The 17247-nt window shown below is 47.7% G+C and overlaps 1 protein-coding gene across 1 annotated transcript in view; it reads left to right on the forward strand.

Annotated features, from left to right (window-relative positions):
* The first annotated feature begins 965 nt into the window (after positions 1-965).
* The window catches only part of ARMH4 (armadillo like helical domain containing 4), a 72942-nt gene continuing 56660 nt past the window's right edge, over positions 966-17247 (forward strand). Inside the window, exons 1-4 of the mRNA XM_084842039.1 lie at positions 966-1005; positions 6677-6818; positions 10193-10253; positions 12850-14244. Of these exons, the coding sequence (XP_084698165.1) occupies positions 966-1005; positions 6677-6818; positions 10193-10253; positions 12850-14244 (1638 nt within the window). The remainder of the gene's footprint in view (positions 1006-6676; positions 6819-10192; positions 10254-12849; positions 14245-17247) is intronic.

The raw sequence follows: 17247 nt of genomic DNA on the forward strand, positions 1-17247 counted from the left end.
ATGAGAAGCAACCGTGGGTGAATTCCCTGTGGGGGTTCTTGTAGTGGTGGCCGCCGCCATTTTAAATATTCGGGGCGCGGTGGGGGGAGTGCTGTAGCTTCTTGTTGCATGTGAACCCGGTGAGAGTGGGTTGTTGGGATGGTTGACAACCCACCCAGAACCCATGGGCTCTTTTAGGGTGGCAGCTAGTTTGTCAACCACCCCAACACATCACCCGTGCCAGGTTCATGCATAACGAGAAGCCGTAGGGTGGGGGCTTCGATCGGCAACAGTGGGCTGCAGTGGTTGTGCGAACCATTTCCCAGTCACAGCCTTCCTCACTATGATGAGTTGTCTTGTATTTCTCTTTAAATAATAGTGATTATTTCTAAATTTGCATCTATGCATATAAATTAGCATATAAATGGTCCACGGTGACTATTCACATGACTAACAATTTGTGATGACACGAGCCTTCTTCGGGCATTTTCGCAACCGTGGAGGCCATGGGAGTACACGCTCCACCTCCACCCCTTCTGGCCGCGACCTCCCTGTGTTGGTGTGAAAGTTCGACAACACTGCTTGCCGCGGTTGGCTGTGTGCTGTTGCAGAGCTCCGCATGATCAGGAATCAGGGTTCCCGATCATGTGGAGCTTTGTAACAGCGTTCAGCCAAAGGCAGTTACAGCACCACTGCAAACCTTTCCCATCAACATGGAGAAGTTGCAGGTGGAGGGGGCAGGGTGGAGTTTGCGTCCTGTTGCCCTCCACAGTTAACAAGTTGAACACCTGAAGGGGGTTAACTTCTTCCAAGTTTTGCTAAGTTAATTTAGCACCTATTGTGGGAGAGGAAACCACAGTCTTGACTCAGGCCTATTATTATTATCAGCACAAGATATTAGCTTTCATTCATTCATTCATTCAGTTTTGGAATGTAGAAGCTGCCTTATACCAGGGCCCTCTATATCAGGGCCATCTAGCCCCCAGATGGTCTACTATGACTGGCAGCAGCTGTCCTGGGTCTCCGGTACAAGATCTTCACATCACCTGTACCTCACTCCTTTAACTAGAGATGCCAAGGCTCAAACCTGGGACTCACTCTTTCTTTCTTTCTTTCTTTCTTTCTTTCTTTCTTTCTTTCTTTCTTTCTCTCTCTCTCTCTCTCTCTCTCTCTCTCTCTCTCTCTCTCAAATTTACATACTGCTTTCCACAGAGGTATCAAAGCGGTGAACAGAAAATACAATCGCATCAAAACAAGAATATTGTTTTAAGAATGAAAATGACATAATACAAATTACTCAGCAGTAAACTGCACACTCTGCTGTGTGCTACCATCTGTGTGAGGAAATGAGTTTGAAGAAGACAACTGAACTGTGGAGGCTTGCTAATGTCAACCGGTAAAGTGTTCCAGATGGTGGGTGCTGCAACGCTGAATACTCCACTGCAAGTACTCCTGAGGCGAACTTCCAGAGCACGTGGCACCCTCAGAACTGCCCCCTCTGATAATCACAGAGATCAGGCAAGGACATAAGGGGTGACACGCTCCCTTATTTATTTACTACATTTGTATCCCACCATTCCTCCATCACGGAACTCAGCTGGGGATCTGTGGGGTGCCCAGGTGGTCTCCTGTCCAAACACTGACCAGACCCAGACCTGGTTAGCTTCAGCAAGGAGGTAGCATCATGTTCCCTCAGACCAGGCCCTAGCTGCTCAGACCATGCTCTACTGCTGAGCTGTGGGCAAACTTCATATTGCAACTGAAGTGGTTTATATACTTGGACGTGCTACACAAATGATGATGATTTAATTTTATTAGGTGCCTTTCTCAAAAAAGACTCACCATGTGTTACAACAGAGACTAAGAGTGCAATCCTATGCAAGTTTAGGCAGAAAAAAGTCCTAGCACTTCCAGCATTCCCCAGCCAGTCATGCTGGCTAGGGAATACTGGGGGTTGTAGGACTTTTTTTCTGCCTAAACATGCATAGGATTGTGCCCTAAAACATGCAAACATTTAAAACAATTTAAAACAGCTAGGAACGATGAAAAATGCCATGACCCAATACAATTAAGATGCCCTATCATCATCTGCTGTCAAATGCTATTATTAATTATCATCATCATCATCAATTGTACTGGAAAAACAGCTGGTATATGTCTCTCCACCAACTCCTATGGGCACAAAGCGGGGATAGAAATGAGCAGGTTAAGGAGAGCTGTTTTTAGCGGGCGGCGTGCATGTGTGTTGTATGTTGCTACTGTCTCTGCCCAATCTGTGCGCCAGGGAAGGAGCGTCTCATGAATATGAAAAGGCGCTGCACTCCCGCCTCCCCTGTGTCCCTGCCTGCCTGCCTGCCTTTCTTTTCTCCTCCCAGCCTCCTGGCCATGAAGGCAGCAGCAGAGCAGCTGGGAGAAGGATGCTGAGAGGCAGCAGGGATCTCTTCCTGGGTACCGTAAAGATGCTGCCCAGCTGAAGGGATGCTGGCCGCCCAGGTAAGGCCGGGCCCGGACATCTTGGCTGCTTTGCCAACGAGGGAGGGAAGCCCAGGGGCGAAGGCCCAAGGGGAGCCCCTGGCTGCCGGGACTTCTCCCAAGTCGCTTTGCCTAACCTCAGCTAGGAGCCAAGAGACAATGGAGGGATGCTGCCCTTGGCCTGTTTGGGGGGTGTCGGGGTGGGGGAGCCAGCAGGCCTCGCTGGGTGAGGCAGGATGTCCCCCCACACCTCCTCATCAGCCTTGAACGCCACAAGACTAAGGCGAGGGTGGTTCATGCTGAACACCCTTCTTTGTGTAACAGGAGCACATGGATGTGGCCACTGACTTGCTGCTGCCTGCCTCCGCCGGCCTTTTGTTTGGGGATTTGTCTCCCTCCCCCCCCCCCCGTCCCCTCCCCTCGGCTTTCTTGTGCAAAGCTCGAATTTCCCTCTGTTCACCGCTTTGATTTCATTCATTTCTCTCTGGGTCAGCAGCCCTGTGGAATTCCAAGGCTAACTGCAAAGGCAAAAGGAGAATTAAGCCCCTTCCCCCTCCTCCTCTTCCCTGGGTTATTTTTAAAAAACTTTTGGATATTGCAGAAATATGATTAGAAGGTTTCTCCTCCTGCCCGCCGATGTCTCTGCAGAACACCCACAGTGTGGGTGAAAGAAAAGTACTTGCTTTGTAGTTCCAAAGGGCCATGGGATTGAGCAAACCGGTGATCAGCGGGGTGGGGAACAAAACTTCATACTATTTGTGATTTGTCTGTTGTGCGGAGATGCTAGGTTCGTTGCTACATCCCACTTTAAAAATAACATAAGGCGGCACTCTGGCTCAATGATGTGCTATATAACGCAAGGAACATGTTCATGTTCTGTTGCCGCTGCGATGCTTTGGAATAAGCGGTGGTCTTTTGTTTGAAAAGGCAAATCTGTGCACCAGGAATTAAAGGGGTTATCTGCTGACCTGCAGTCTGCTGCCTGAAGAGAAATATTTTAAGGTGCTTACTGCTGTGTGAGGTTATTCCTGCAACAAATGCGACTCAACAGATTTTCGAGAAGGGAGGAGGATGAGGGGTCCATGCCTGTAGGTGCCAGTTTCTCTCTCTTTAACAATATGTGTGCACCTGTGCCCACCCCAGGTCAGATGCCTTCAGTGCAGAGATGCTGCTCGACATGGGGCTGTCATAGGTTCAGTGTGTTCACAAGATCAGTGCGAGTGGTGACTGGCCAAGCCAAATGCAACCCACTAGCCACTCCTCTCTGCTCTAATTAGTTTCTGTATATTTATTTATCACATTGGTATCCCACCCATTCTCCAAGCAGTTCGGATCAGCATATGTGGGCCGGGGGGTTAAGAACACAAGAACATAAGGAGAGCCCTGCGGGATCAGACCCAGGGTCCATCTAGTCCAGCATTCTGTTCACACAGTGGCCAACCAGCTGCCCCAATGGGAAGCCCACAGGCAGGGCATGAGCACAACAGCACCCTCCCACCCATGTTCCCCAGCAACTGGTGTACATAGGCTCACTGTCTCTGGTACTGGAGGGAGCACATAGCCATCAGGACTAGTAGCCGCTGATTGCCTTCTCCTCCTGGAATTTGTCCAACCCCCTTTTAAAGCCATCCAAATTGGTGGCCATCACTACCTCCTATGGCTTTATTTTCACAACAACCCTGTGAGGTAGACTAAGCTCAATGACAGTGATTTGTGTCATGACATCTAGGGAGCTTTATGGCTGAGCAGGGATTGGAATCCAAACCTCCCTGGTCCATGCTCAACACTCTTACCTACCACCATGCAACAGGTGCACCTTGGTATTTTGCCTGACAAGGTTTCCTGGTGAATGAAGGAGGTCTCTTTACACAGTTACCAAGGGAGACCTGGCCTTGTCCTAACCCAGCATTCCCAAACCTGGTGCTCTCAAGATATGTTGGACTACAACACATCTGCAGGGCACCAGCTTGGGGAATCGTGATCTGACCCTTTCCTCCTCTCCCAACATGTGGCTGGTTGTCCCTCGGAGGACAAGTCCCAACGCTAGGGATGTACGGATTTTGTTAAATCTGTTCTGTCTGTGTTTCATGGATTGTCAAGTATCTTTTGTTCCATTGTCCGCTCATTGACTGAATCGGATATTTTGTAGGAGTATTTTGTTTGTTTGCAAATGCACGTATGTGCATTAGCACTAATGCGGACCTGAGCAAGGGAGCATTAGTGCAAGTTAATGGAAAAGTAAAAAAACCCCCAAACCATTCACAAGTACACAGAATCCGCGCAACTTGGAAAAAAACAGTCTGCTGTGGAACCTGTGCAGGTCGGATTCACAGAAACCTGATCTCATTTCCATCCATTGCGTTTTTCTCTGACATCCCTACCTCAAACACAGTCCCACTCTGTGCCCTGAAAAACAGGAGGCTGTGTTACCTGTCTCAGTATTGGCTGTCAGGGACTGAGCATGAAGAAATCCTCTTTCCTTGCAAGCATTTTGCTTCCTTGGGGTGCAAACGCTTAAGTGCATGTAAGGTCTTGGGTTCAAGTCCCAGCATCTCCAGGTAGGGCTGGGAAAGAACCCTGCCTGAAACCCTGGAGAGCCACTGCTGCCAGTCAGTGTTGACCAGCCTTGCAAATGACCATGCTGGCTGGGAATGGTGGGACTTGTAGTGCAACATCTCTAGAGGGCACCACGTTGGGGAAGATTGGTGTAGATAATAATGGAGCTAGATGGAGCAGCTTCTTGTTTTCCTATGATTATGAAATCCCTTGTATACTGTCCTGAACTCCATGGAGGAAAGGAAAGAGAAAATGCCATAAAATAACTGAATCTAGTTGTGAGTTGTGTGGCCTCTCATTGGGAACCTCTTGTATCCACTAGTGTTCTCCCCATGACTGTTTCCTGCTACTCACAAAAATGTAATCAGTGATCCATCCAATTCCCTCTCTCATGATACTAAAACCAGGGGTGGGGGCAGGTGTCCTCCTATGAAGCTGATTGGGGGGAGATTCAGGACAGATAAGAGGAAGTCCTTCTCCACACAGCACATGGTTAAGCTATGGAACTCGCTACTCAAGATGTAGTGATCACCACCAGTTTGGATGGCTTTAAAAGGGGGTTAGACAAATTCCTGGAGGAGAAGGCTATCACTGGCTACTAGCCTTGATGGCTATGTGCTACCTCCAGTACCAGAGGCAATGATCCCATGTACACCAGTTGCTGGGGAACATGGGTGGGAGGATGCTGTTGCACTCATAGAATCATAGAATACTAGGGTTGGAAGGGGCCTTTAAGACCATCGAGTCCAACCTCCTGCTCAATGCAGGAATCCAAGTCGCAGCATCCCTGACAGGAGGTTGTCCAGCCTTGTCTTGAATGCCTCCAGCGTGGGAGAGCCCGCCACCTCCCCAGGTCATTGGTTCCACTGTCTTATTGCTCTAACGGTCAGGAAGTTTTTCCAGATGTTCAGGCTTCCTGTAACTTGAGCCCATTATTCCAACTAATGCCCTGCTTGTAGGTTTCCCATGGGCAACTGGTTGGCCACTGTGTGAACAGAATGCTGGACTAGATGGACCCTTGGTCTGATCTAGCAGAGCTTGTCTTATGTTCTTAATTTGCTTCCCTTGAATCTCTAGAGAACAAACTCTAGAACAATCATTGTGTTTGGAGATTAATGGGCCCTGGTGGCTCGCCTAGAAAGCTGCCTCCTCCTCCACTGCCTCCCTTTGCAGTCTCTCCCTAAACATTCTTAATTGGGACGCGCTAAAGAGGAAAGGAGAAGTGTGGAAATGATCTGCCTTCCTCGAGGAAAGGTGGATGTGTACCATTGGGAATGATCGATCTGCTAATTCATGCAATATACTTGTCTCCATCGTTTTCTAATTAGAAATTGCTAAGGAAGAAGATTTGCTCGATGAGCTGACATTCCTAAACCTCTGCTTATGAGAGACCTAAGTGACCTTTGATTATTTCAAACTGATATGGGGAATTCAGACCTCTTTGTCTTTTTCTGCATCTCTTCTTGGCAAAAGGACACAGCTCATCCCAATCTGTGGGCCCTGTAGAAGAGTTATACCCATGTTCCCTATGCCCCTTCAGCCTTCCCCCATTGCCCACGTACCTCGTCTTCACAGCATCCCTGCAGCATACAATCCTTCCTGCCCTTGGCCTTTGCATGATATTTTTTTCTCTCACGTTAGCCAAAGTGACCTTCCACTTGCTTCACAGCAGCTGAACTGATCGCCAATATTCCTGATTTGACCCGAGCAGTTAGAACGCATGTCTCCCTGGGCAGATGGGACACATGTGAACATTCTGTGACATCACAACCATTCAGCCAGTGGCAGGGCTGGCTCCAGAGGGTGGCAAGGTTAGGCATTTGCCAGGGCCTCAAGACCATTAGCCCCTTCATGGATCACTGCCTTGTTGTGGCGAAGGGGCTTGCGTAACTCAGTGAAGCCATAGGCTATGTTGTGCAGGGCCACCCAAGATGGACAGGTCATGGCAGAGAGTTCTGACAAAATGTGGTCCACTGGAGAAGGAAATGGCAACCCACTCCAGTATTCTTGCCAAGAAAACCCCATGGAACCTATCACAAGGCTAAAAGAGATGACGCCGGAAGATGAGCCCCTCAGGTCGGAAGGTGTCCAATATACTACTGGGGAAGAGCACAGGGTATTTCCAAGTAGCGCCAGAAAGAGTGAAGCGGCTGGGCCAAAGCCACAAGGACACTCAGCTGTGGATGTGTCTGGTGGTGAAAAGAAAATCCGATGCTGTAAAGAACAATATTGTTTAGGAACCTGGAATGTCAGATCAATGAATCAAGGTAAGCTGGAGGTGGTCAAACATGAGATGGCAAGATTGAACATCGACATCTTGGGAATCAGCGAACTCAAATGGACAGGCATGGGCAAATTTAATTCTGGTGACCATCATATCTACTACTGTGGGCAAGAATCCCTTAGAAGAAATGGAGTAGCACTCATAGTCAACAAAAGGGTGGGAAAAGCAGTACTGGGGTACAATCTCAAAAATGATAGAATGATCTCAGTACGAATCCAAGGCAAACCATTCAGCATCACAGTAATTCAAGTCTATGCCCCAACCACTGATGCCAAAGAAGCTGAGGTTGATCAGTTCTATGAAGACCTACAACACCTTCTAGAACTAACACCCAAAAAAGATGTCCTCTTCATCATAGGGGATTGGAATGCTAAAGTAGGAAGTCAAGAAATCACCGGGATAACAGGCAGGCATGGCCTTGGTGAACAAAATGAAGCAGGACAAAAGCTAATAGAGTTTTGCCAAGAGAACACGCTGATCATAGCAAACACTCTTTTCCAACAGCACAAGAGACGACTCTATACATGGACATCACCAGATGGTCAATATCGAAATCAGATTGATTATGTCCTTTGCAGCCAAAGATGGAGAAGCTCTATACAGTCAGTCAAAACAAGACCTGGAGCTGACTGTGGCTCAGATCATGAGCTTCTTGTTGCAAAATTTTGGCTTAAATTGAAGAACGTAGGGAAAACTACTAAACCATTCAGGTATGACCTAAATCATATCCCTTATGAATATACAGTGGAGGTGAGGAATAGATTTCAGGGATTAGACCTGATAGACAGAGTGCCTGAGGAACTATGGACGGAGGTCCGTAACATTGTTCAGGAGGCAGCAACTCAATCCATCCCAAAGAAAAAGAAATGCAAGAAAGCAAAGTGGCTGTCTGATGAGGCTTTACAAGTAGCTGAGGAAAGAAGGGAAGTGAAAAGCAAGGGAGAAAGGGGAAGATATATCCAACTGAATGCAGAGTTCCAGAGAATAGCAAGGAGAGACAAGAAGGCCTTCTTAAATGAACAATGCAAAGAAATTGAGGAAAACAACAGAATGGGAAAGACTAGAGATCTCTTCAAGAAAATTGGAGATCTCAAGGGAACGTTTTGTGCAAAGACGGGCATGATAAAGGACAAAGAAGGCAGGGACCTAACAGAAGCAGATGAGATTAAGAAGAGGTGGAAAGAATACACAGAAGAACTATACAGGAAAGATCTTAATGTCCCTGATAGCCATGATAGTGCGGTCACTGAACTTGAGCCGGACGTCCTAGAGAGTGAAGTCAAGTGGGCCTTAGGAAGCATTACTAACAACAAAGCTAGCGGAGATGACAGTCTTCCAGCTGAGCTATTTAAAATCCTAAAAGATGATGCTGTTAAAGTGCTGCATTCAATATGCCAAGAAATTTGGAACACTCAACAATGGCCACAAGCCTGGAAAAGGTCAGTTTACATTCCAATTCCAAAGAAGGGCAATGCCAAAGAGTGTTCAAACTACCGCACAATTGCGCTCATTTCACATGCCAGCAAGGTTATGCTCAAAATCCTACAAGCTAGGCTTCAGCAGTATGCGAACCGAGAACTACCGGAAGTACAAGCTGGGTTTCGAAGAGGCAGAGGAACTAGACATCAAATCGCCAATGTTCGCTGGATCATGGAGAAAGCAAGAGAATTCCAGAAAAACGTCTATTTCTGCTTCATTGACTACGCTAAAGCCTTTGATTGTGTGGATCACAACAAAATGTGGCAAATTCTTAAAGTGATGGGAGTACCAGACCACCTTACCTGTCTCCTGAGAAACCTGTACGAGGGTCAAGAAGCAACAGTAAGAACCAGTAATGGAACAACCGATTGGTTCAAAATTGGGAAAGGAGTACGACAAGGCTGCGTATTGTCACCCTGCTTATTTAACTTATATGCAGAGTACATCATGAGAAATGCCGGGTTGGATGAATCACAGGTCGGAATTAAGATTGCCGGGAGAATTATCAACAACCTCCGATATGTAGACAATACCACCCTAATGGCAGAAAGCGAAGAGGATCTAAAGAGCCTCTTGTTGAGGGTGAAAGAGGAGAGTGCAAAAGCTGGTTTGAAACTCAACATTAAAACAACGAAGGTCATGGCATCTGGCCCCATCACTTCCTGGCATATAGAAGGGGAAGAAATGGAAGCAGTGACAGATTTTACTTTCTTGGGCTCCAAGATCACCGCAGACGGTGACTGTAGCCATGAAATTAAAAGACGCTTGCTCCTTGGGAGGAAAGCTATGGCAAACCGAGACAGCATAGTAAGAAGCAGAGACATCACCTTGCCGACAAAGGTCCACATAATCAACGCTATGGTTTTCCCAGTAGTAACGTATGGCTGTGAGAGCTGGACTATAAGGAAGGCTGAGCACCGAAGAATTGATGCTTTCGAACTGTGGTGCTGGAGAAGACTCTTACGAGTCCCCTGGACTGCAAGGAGGTCAAATCAGTCAATCCTAAAGGAAATGAACCCTGAGTGCTCATTGGAAGGACAGTTCCTGAAGCTGAAGCTCAAATATTTTGGCCACCTAATGCGAAGAGAAACTCTCTGGAAAAGACCCTGATGCTGGGAAAGACTGAAGGCAAAAGGAGAAGGGGACGGCAGAGGATGAGATGGCTAGATAGCATCACCGATGCAATGAATATGAACTTGAGCACACTCCGGGAGAGAGCGCAGGACAGGAAGGCCTGGCGTGCTATGGTCCATGGGGTCACGAAGAGTCGGACACGACTGAACGACTGAACAACAACAACAAGACCATTAGAGGGCCCACTGCTCAAACAGTGCCATCATTTTCCCTTTGCACAGAGTATTCAGCGGATCAGAAGCAGCCTAAGAGAACTCTCAGCTAGCTAACACTTGTGCTTTTTCCCAGTTGGGGGCTCTCACTGAGGATGCCATTCCTGAGAGCCCCCAGAATCATGAAGGTGGCATTGGTCAGTGGCTTAGGGGACTAATTCATATGATTCAAGCTACAAGCTGAAAAGAATGGCATGGTACAGCCCTCTTTGGTCTGTTCTAATTCAGAATGCAGAAGGACCAATTAGAGGGTTTCCCCACGTAGAAAAACCCTCAATGTGTGAAAAGCTACCCTTTCAGGGAGAAGTATCTTAACCTAGCCTTTCTCTCTGATGTCTGAGGGTTGTTGTTCTTTAAATATGCCAGGGAATATTTGTTTTTATAGAGATGTGTCTTCTACGCCATGTTTAAGTTTGAATTTCTTCCCTCTTCAAATTGGGCACCCCCAGATTAAAAGCAAAAGTACTCTAGTGGGGCATGGAATGAGATATTTTAATTGCCACACCGACTGGTGTTTTCGACTAAGCCTGCCACCAAAAGGCAGCATGCTGAGAGATGGCGGCTGATAGCTGCCTGCCATTCCCTCCAGCACACAAGCCAGAAGGATGTCATGTTCCCCGAGCTGCAGGGATGAAGGTGTTTACAGCAAATGCATCAACGCAGCTCCATTCACTAGGGACCAATTTGGGTGCTAAGCTAGCCTTAGGTCGCCATCCCAATCCTTTACCCCAATCCCATCTTTGTAGCCATTCTGCTCCATGCTGGAACTGTACTAGGGCTGGCTTAAGCAATGTTCAGACAATTTATGATGCCAGACAGCCAAAGTTTCCTTCCTTCCCTTCCACCCTCCCCCTATTTTATCCTACTTATTCAATCAATCAATCAATCAATCAATCCAATTGATTCTGTATTTTCACTCTACTTCTTCCATCTTTTCTTTTACCGTAGAGAACCCATTAAGGAGAAAAAGGCAGGATAGCTGCACAATGCCTTCTTGGTGGTAGCGCTAAGAACCCTCTCTCTGAAAGCACCCTCCAACAGAAGGGGATAGAATGTAGGGGGTGGTTTCCCTTGAGAGATGGATGTGCAACAAGCCAAGATGCAGAAAGGTTTAAAATGCTGCTGGCTGTCCTCTTGAGCTTATTTTATTTTATTAATGTAAAATATTAATATGCTACTTTTCCATTAAAAAATATCCTAAGTGGTGTACAAAAAAAACTTTCTAGAAAAACATCAATGCATAATTTAGATGATAATTTGAACAATTCAAAATTCAAAACAGCAGCGATACAATAATAAAATTACGAAATGTAAGAACCATTAAGAATTTTGGTGAATGTGTCGGTTTTAACTGGTCTCCTGAGTGACCGTAAGCATAGGAAGCTGCCTGATAACGGGTCAGATAATCACTCCATCTAGTCCAGTACTGTCAACTGACTGGCAGTGGATCTCCAGGGTTTCAGGCAGGAGTCTTTCCCAGTCCTACCTGGAGAAACCAAGGATTGAACCTGGGTTTTTTTGCATGTAAAGGTCCAAACTTTGATGTCTCCTTAATTGTCATAGAAGCAGCGCTACCACTGAGAAGGCCCTAATTTCAGCTGCCATGTGCCTGATTTTGCTTTTCAGGAGCACCCAGAGAAAGGCCTCCAATGCCTTTCTCAAATGGCCAAAGATCTTAAATTGATGCAGAACTTAAACTTAAAAGGTTCATATAGGACAGGGGTGGGCAATCTCTTTCAGCCCCAGGGCCGAACTGGGGGCTGCATTCCAGTGATGGGCAAAAAGGGTGTGGCCATAGGCAAAAGGGGCAGGGCAAATGCAATTTTTTGTTGGCTTACTGCCAGTGACTAAGTCCTGGGAAAGGCATTTCAACCTTTTAGAATTGGGGGAAAGAAACATGCAGAAGCTGGAATACCACCAAATGATCAGTGGTCAGGAGAAAGGGGTGGATTGCCAGGAAGAGGGTGTGTGGCCATCTAAGGAACCCTGGAGGGCCAGATTTGTCCCAGGGGCCTGAGGTTCCCCACCCCTGATCACCCCTGATGTAGGAGAAGACGGTCCTCAAGTACTCTGTCCGCGATCTGTTTAGGGCTTTGAATGTTAAGATCAGCATCTTGAATTGAGCCTGGGAATGCATTGCAGGCCAGCGTAGCGCCTATGATACAGAGCAAATTCAACCAAGTCTGCAGTCCTGGGGTGTCTTCCAGATGGAGGGCTCCTAGTGCTACCAAATCAGAAGGCAATTCCATCTTTTTTTTCTTTAACAGCAACTGGGAAAACACAGGAGGGCCTTGTGTGCATAACAGTGACATCTGGACACACACACACCCTAAAATTCTGTGAACGAGGCAGGGCAATGGTGCTATAAAAACCTTGTCTGGAAGCACCCTGTTCACATTTATTTGTGGAGTGAGTTCCACTGAACCCAGTAGGATTTACTCCCAAGTAAGCATACATCACATTGGACCATAGATAAATGACCTGGTAAAAGAGCTTTCTTGAAACAAGCTCTGCATAAGTCTTGCAGCTCATCTCTTGCAAAACGTGTCTCGCTTATCCAGTGAAGAAATAATTCAGAAGAAACTGCCCAGAGCAAAAGCCACATGCCTGGCTGACTTCTCCACATGGTCAGAAGATAGCTGTAGTTGGTAGGATTGTCTCTGAGCGTTTAATTAAAAATGCTAATTTGCAAAGAAACAGAAATGAGGGATCTATTTTGCTTCTTGTTTCCAGGGCTTGTTCGCCGGCACCATTTGCTCCGCTCGTTTCCATGCAACCTTTTCCTCCAATATGAGCCGTCTGACGGGGTTTCCCATGTGCATCGCCATCTGCCTTGTTCTGCTCAACTCTGGCAGCCTGCAGTGCCTCGCTTTTCAGAACACAGAGGAGAGGTCCATAAGACAACTGCAGCAAGCCTTGCCTGCAGGGAACAACTTTGAAGGCATCGCAAATGCGAGTGCATCAAGGCCAGAAAGTGACTTAAGCTCGCCTGTGCAAACAGCCTCCGAAAGCCTGGATGGCGCCAGGGTAGAGCCATCCGGGAGGTCATTAAACACTGCCACCATGGTTAAAGCAACACTACAAACCATCCTGGGCGTTCACAGTCTCTTGGGAGGCCAGAGTTGGGATGTTTACACCAGTGTAGCCCCAGGGGTTGGTGAAAGTGGAAGGCAGTTCGGTTCCAGTGGGCCCAATAAAGAGCTGGATCACAATGGGCCAGGTGAGGTTCTGCTCGCCACAGTCATGACGGCGCCAGACCCAAACGTCATGGGGGCGCTGCTGAACAGCGCCACAAGAGAGACGCTGGAGGCGGATCATGGTGCCGCAGGGCCTGTTTCTACGGGGAATCTGGAGGGGGATGTTTTTACAGCAGGTTTCCTGGATGGAGGAAAAGGTGTTGGCTATTCACGTGCACCCCAGCTGTCCACACAAGAAGGGGTGGCAAGTCTTCCCAGTACGATAGCCGATGACCATACCACAAGTCCTTTCCCTCCAGTCGGTCAAACAGCGGATTCGGAGCAACGTCCAAATGGAGATGGCCTCTTGGTTTTGACAGGCACAGATGCTTCTGCGATCCCCCTGTTAGTTCCCACTGATGCTGCCTTCAGTTTGGCAGTGGAAAACTCCAATAATCAGGGGCTTTTGAAAGGCGCCCCCAGCATTGCCACAACGGCGACCACCACCTTGCCGCAAAGCGACGACTGGGATGATACAAAATTAGATCCTGCCGGTCCTGCGAGAGCCGCGTGGCCCATGGTGGCAAACCAGCGCCGGACGGTAACGGAACTGTCTCTGCCTGCGGGAGGAGAGGAGGAGGAAGATGATGTGAAAAAGGTGCCGCCACTGAGGTTATCCACAACCACAGCGAAAGGGAGCCAAGGTGATCAGCCTTGGTTGGGTCACACACCCATGCAAGGGGAAGAGCCGCCCACGCTCTCCGCCAGCCTGAGTCCTGTCCAGGCCACTAATCCGCCAGCGAAGGCCGAAGACCCTGATGAAACTGCAGTGGAAAATGCCAGCCCAGCTGTGACGAACCGTTCCGGATGGTTTCCAGAGACTGTGACTACAACAGACGTGACCAAATCAGGTGTCTTCCAAACCCTGAGAAATCCACTAAGAGGTAATTCTGTCCTCATCTTCCCTCCTTGGCATCTCTTCTTTTTAGAGAATGCTGAGAGCAGGTTTCCCCAATCTGACACCATCCAGATGTGTTGGACTCCAACTCCCATAATCCTCAGCCAGCAAGGCCAGTGGAGCATGGGAATTTGGCCCATGTTGCCAGCTATCTCGGTACCAGTGGAGCTGGTGGCTCCCATGTCAGAAGGGTGGTGAATCTGCTCCGGGTTTCAGTCAGAACCAGCCAGAACTCTAAAGGAACTACCTGCACTTTGGATAGCTTCTTTAGAGTTCTGACTGGTTCTGATTGAAACCTGCAATGGATTCACTGCCCCGTTGCCATTGGAGCCACCAGCCTTCACGGCATCATCCTTCCTCCCATGTCCTCGATCTGTCCAAAAGGTTCGGAAGGGATTTGATGTAAATGTGTCAAATCCTCTCCTTAGGCATCCTGCCCTTGGTTTCATTGCCTGCTGCTTAGAAGATGCTTGGCACCAGGTAAACTGAGGCCAAGACCTTGCTTAGAGGAGACCACCCTTCTTTCCGTACCCTTTGGATACTGATGGATTTTTCTGTCCTACTTTACTGGTAGTTGCCACTCACTGGTCTGACTTGCTCAGTTTAGGTCATTGAAGGGGTGCAGGAGGCCCCCTTTAGTTAAGGTGAGTCGCAAAAACACACAGAAAAGGTTCTGACATTATAAGCTTCAACACTGTACTGCTTATAAAAATGACACCCATTGAGCTAATAACGTGGCATCCATGATCTATCTGACGTCTAGAATCGTGCAAAATTTCAGACCAATCCGATACAAATTGCCACAGCAAGGTAAAAAGTGCTGCAAACTGATACATTTCCCCTTTTTACTCCCAGCTGTGGCTCAGCATATCATATATATCTTTCAGATTTTGGTGAAAAGTACTGATGTATGTTATTCAGACTTGTGGAGGAGGTGTGCCTCACCATTGGCTTGGTGAAGATCTGAGCAGTGGTTCAGAAGTTATTCATCTGTTACTTCCCTATGAAAACCTGTGGCAGCATTTGCTGGCACAGTTATGTCAGGCATGCTCAGTTTCACTCTGAAGCTAGAATGCTACCAGTACTCCAAGGTTTTCGGAGGAATTCTATTGCAGAGGGTTTCTATGTGCAATGCATATTCCTTTAGTTATGGTATGTGACCCCACAAGAGGAGACTTGATGTTACTATATGGATTTGGACCCTAGCATGGGGGCGGGGGGGGGGGCGGTAGGAAGACTTTATCCTTTAATACCTTCTATGCACCCACACTTTTTCCTTGGTCAGCAAAGATGCCCCATGTTGTCCTGGTCCTGTATTGCCTTATGAAGCATCTTGACTTCCTGCAAGAAGACAGCCCCCTCTCACTATTTAACCCATCCTGCCAGCTTAATGTATTTGCTTATTAGCCAAGTTTTATTTGTGATTGTAAGCTGCCTTGAGTGCCATTTTTAGTAGAAAGGTAGGGTATAAATCAAATAAATAAATGAAATAAATACTGATGTAAGCAACAAACTAGCATGGGTCAACTCACCGGAGGATTCCTTTAGCAAAACAGTAAGGCAAGAATGCTTCATAAGGCAATACAGGACCAGGACAACGTGGGGGTCTTTGCCCCAACCTGGATTTAGGCATGAAAGACTGGGGAAAAGTTTGGGTGCATGGAGGGCAACTTGTAAGCAAGCACAATTTCTGACATTGCACAGCATCATCACTGATCACAGGCACATCAGTTAAGGCATCAGCCTTTGCTTCCAGTTTCCTGGCTTTGTGGAGCTTGAGCCAACATGAGAGAGCCTTAACTCTGGTCTTAACCCAGCAGGTTTTGATAACTGAATTTACTTTCAAATGGCAATAAGGATATTGCATAGAAGATTGCACAGACGTTTGCACAGAAGATTGCCATTCCACCCAGGTTTATGTGATGCTCCCATTATAGATCAACCTTCCCCAACCTCGTGCCCCCCAGATCTGTTGGGACTGCAGCTCTCATATTCTGCTGCATCCATCCGGGCCATGGTCCTGCAAGGCAAAAGTGCTCATGGGTGTTTGGCCTGAGGTTGGAGTGGAGTGCCTGGCCTTTGGACACAGGGAGCATACCTGTGTGTGGGGATGACACTTCTCCCAGCTGTTGGGGGGGGGGGGGAGTGTGACAGCCAGTGGAGGCTGGTGGCTCCGATGTCAGCAGGGCAGTAAACCCGCTCCGAGTTTCAGTCAGAACTCTAAAGGAGCTATCCAAGGTGCTTTTGAGTTCTGACTAGTTCTGACTGAAACTCGGAGCGGGTTTACTGCCCCGCTGACATCAGAGTCACCAGCCACCACTGGTTATGGCAATACTGTTCAGGCAAGACACAGCATTCACATATTGCAAAGGATGTGCAGAAGGACGACACATGGGAGAGATTTACAGCAGATATAATATGTAGCATGATTTCTGCCTTCCCTTGCCAACCCTGTATGCCCAGGATCACTTTGAGAGTGCCCCCTCCTCCCAGCCCCATTGTATACATTGTGGAAGGTTCTGTTCTTTGTGCTGTATGTAGGATTAATTTATTCAGCTGACTGAAACATGAAATGGGTGATGGTTCTTGTTGTTGTTGTTGTTATTAATATGAGCATTTTCACCCCACTCTTCAGCCAGAAAGGCTCCCAGAGTGGCGTAGAGATTAATAAAAAAAAAACAAGACAGCTCCCGCTCTCAGGTGACAGTCTAAAAGGCACAACACAAAAGGAAGAAGGGATGGGGAGGGCAGAGGAAAACAAGCAAATTCGGGCACCAGCTTTTCAGGTTCTTACAATGACCGGCTGAGACTGAAACAGACTGCTCAGAGTTCAAAGCAGGTCATGGTGGGTCTCCGAGAACTAGCCTGGTGACCCAACCTTCCTGGAAGTGGCTGTAAAGTTGTTGGCCTTAGAGGATGGGGCCTCAGCCTTCTGCAGTCCTGGTGGAACCTGCTGGCATCTCATCATTGTTGGAGAGCTGCTGCCAGTCAGAGTAG

The sequence above is a fragment of the Heloderma suspectum genome, chromosome 1 (assembly GCF_057233095.1).
Source record: "Heloderma suspectum isolate Gila_16-S chromosome 1, 16-S_ref, whole genome shotgun sequence".
NCBI lineage: Eukaryota > Metazoa > Chordata > Lepidosauria > Squamata > Helodermatidae > Heloderma > Heloderma suspectum.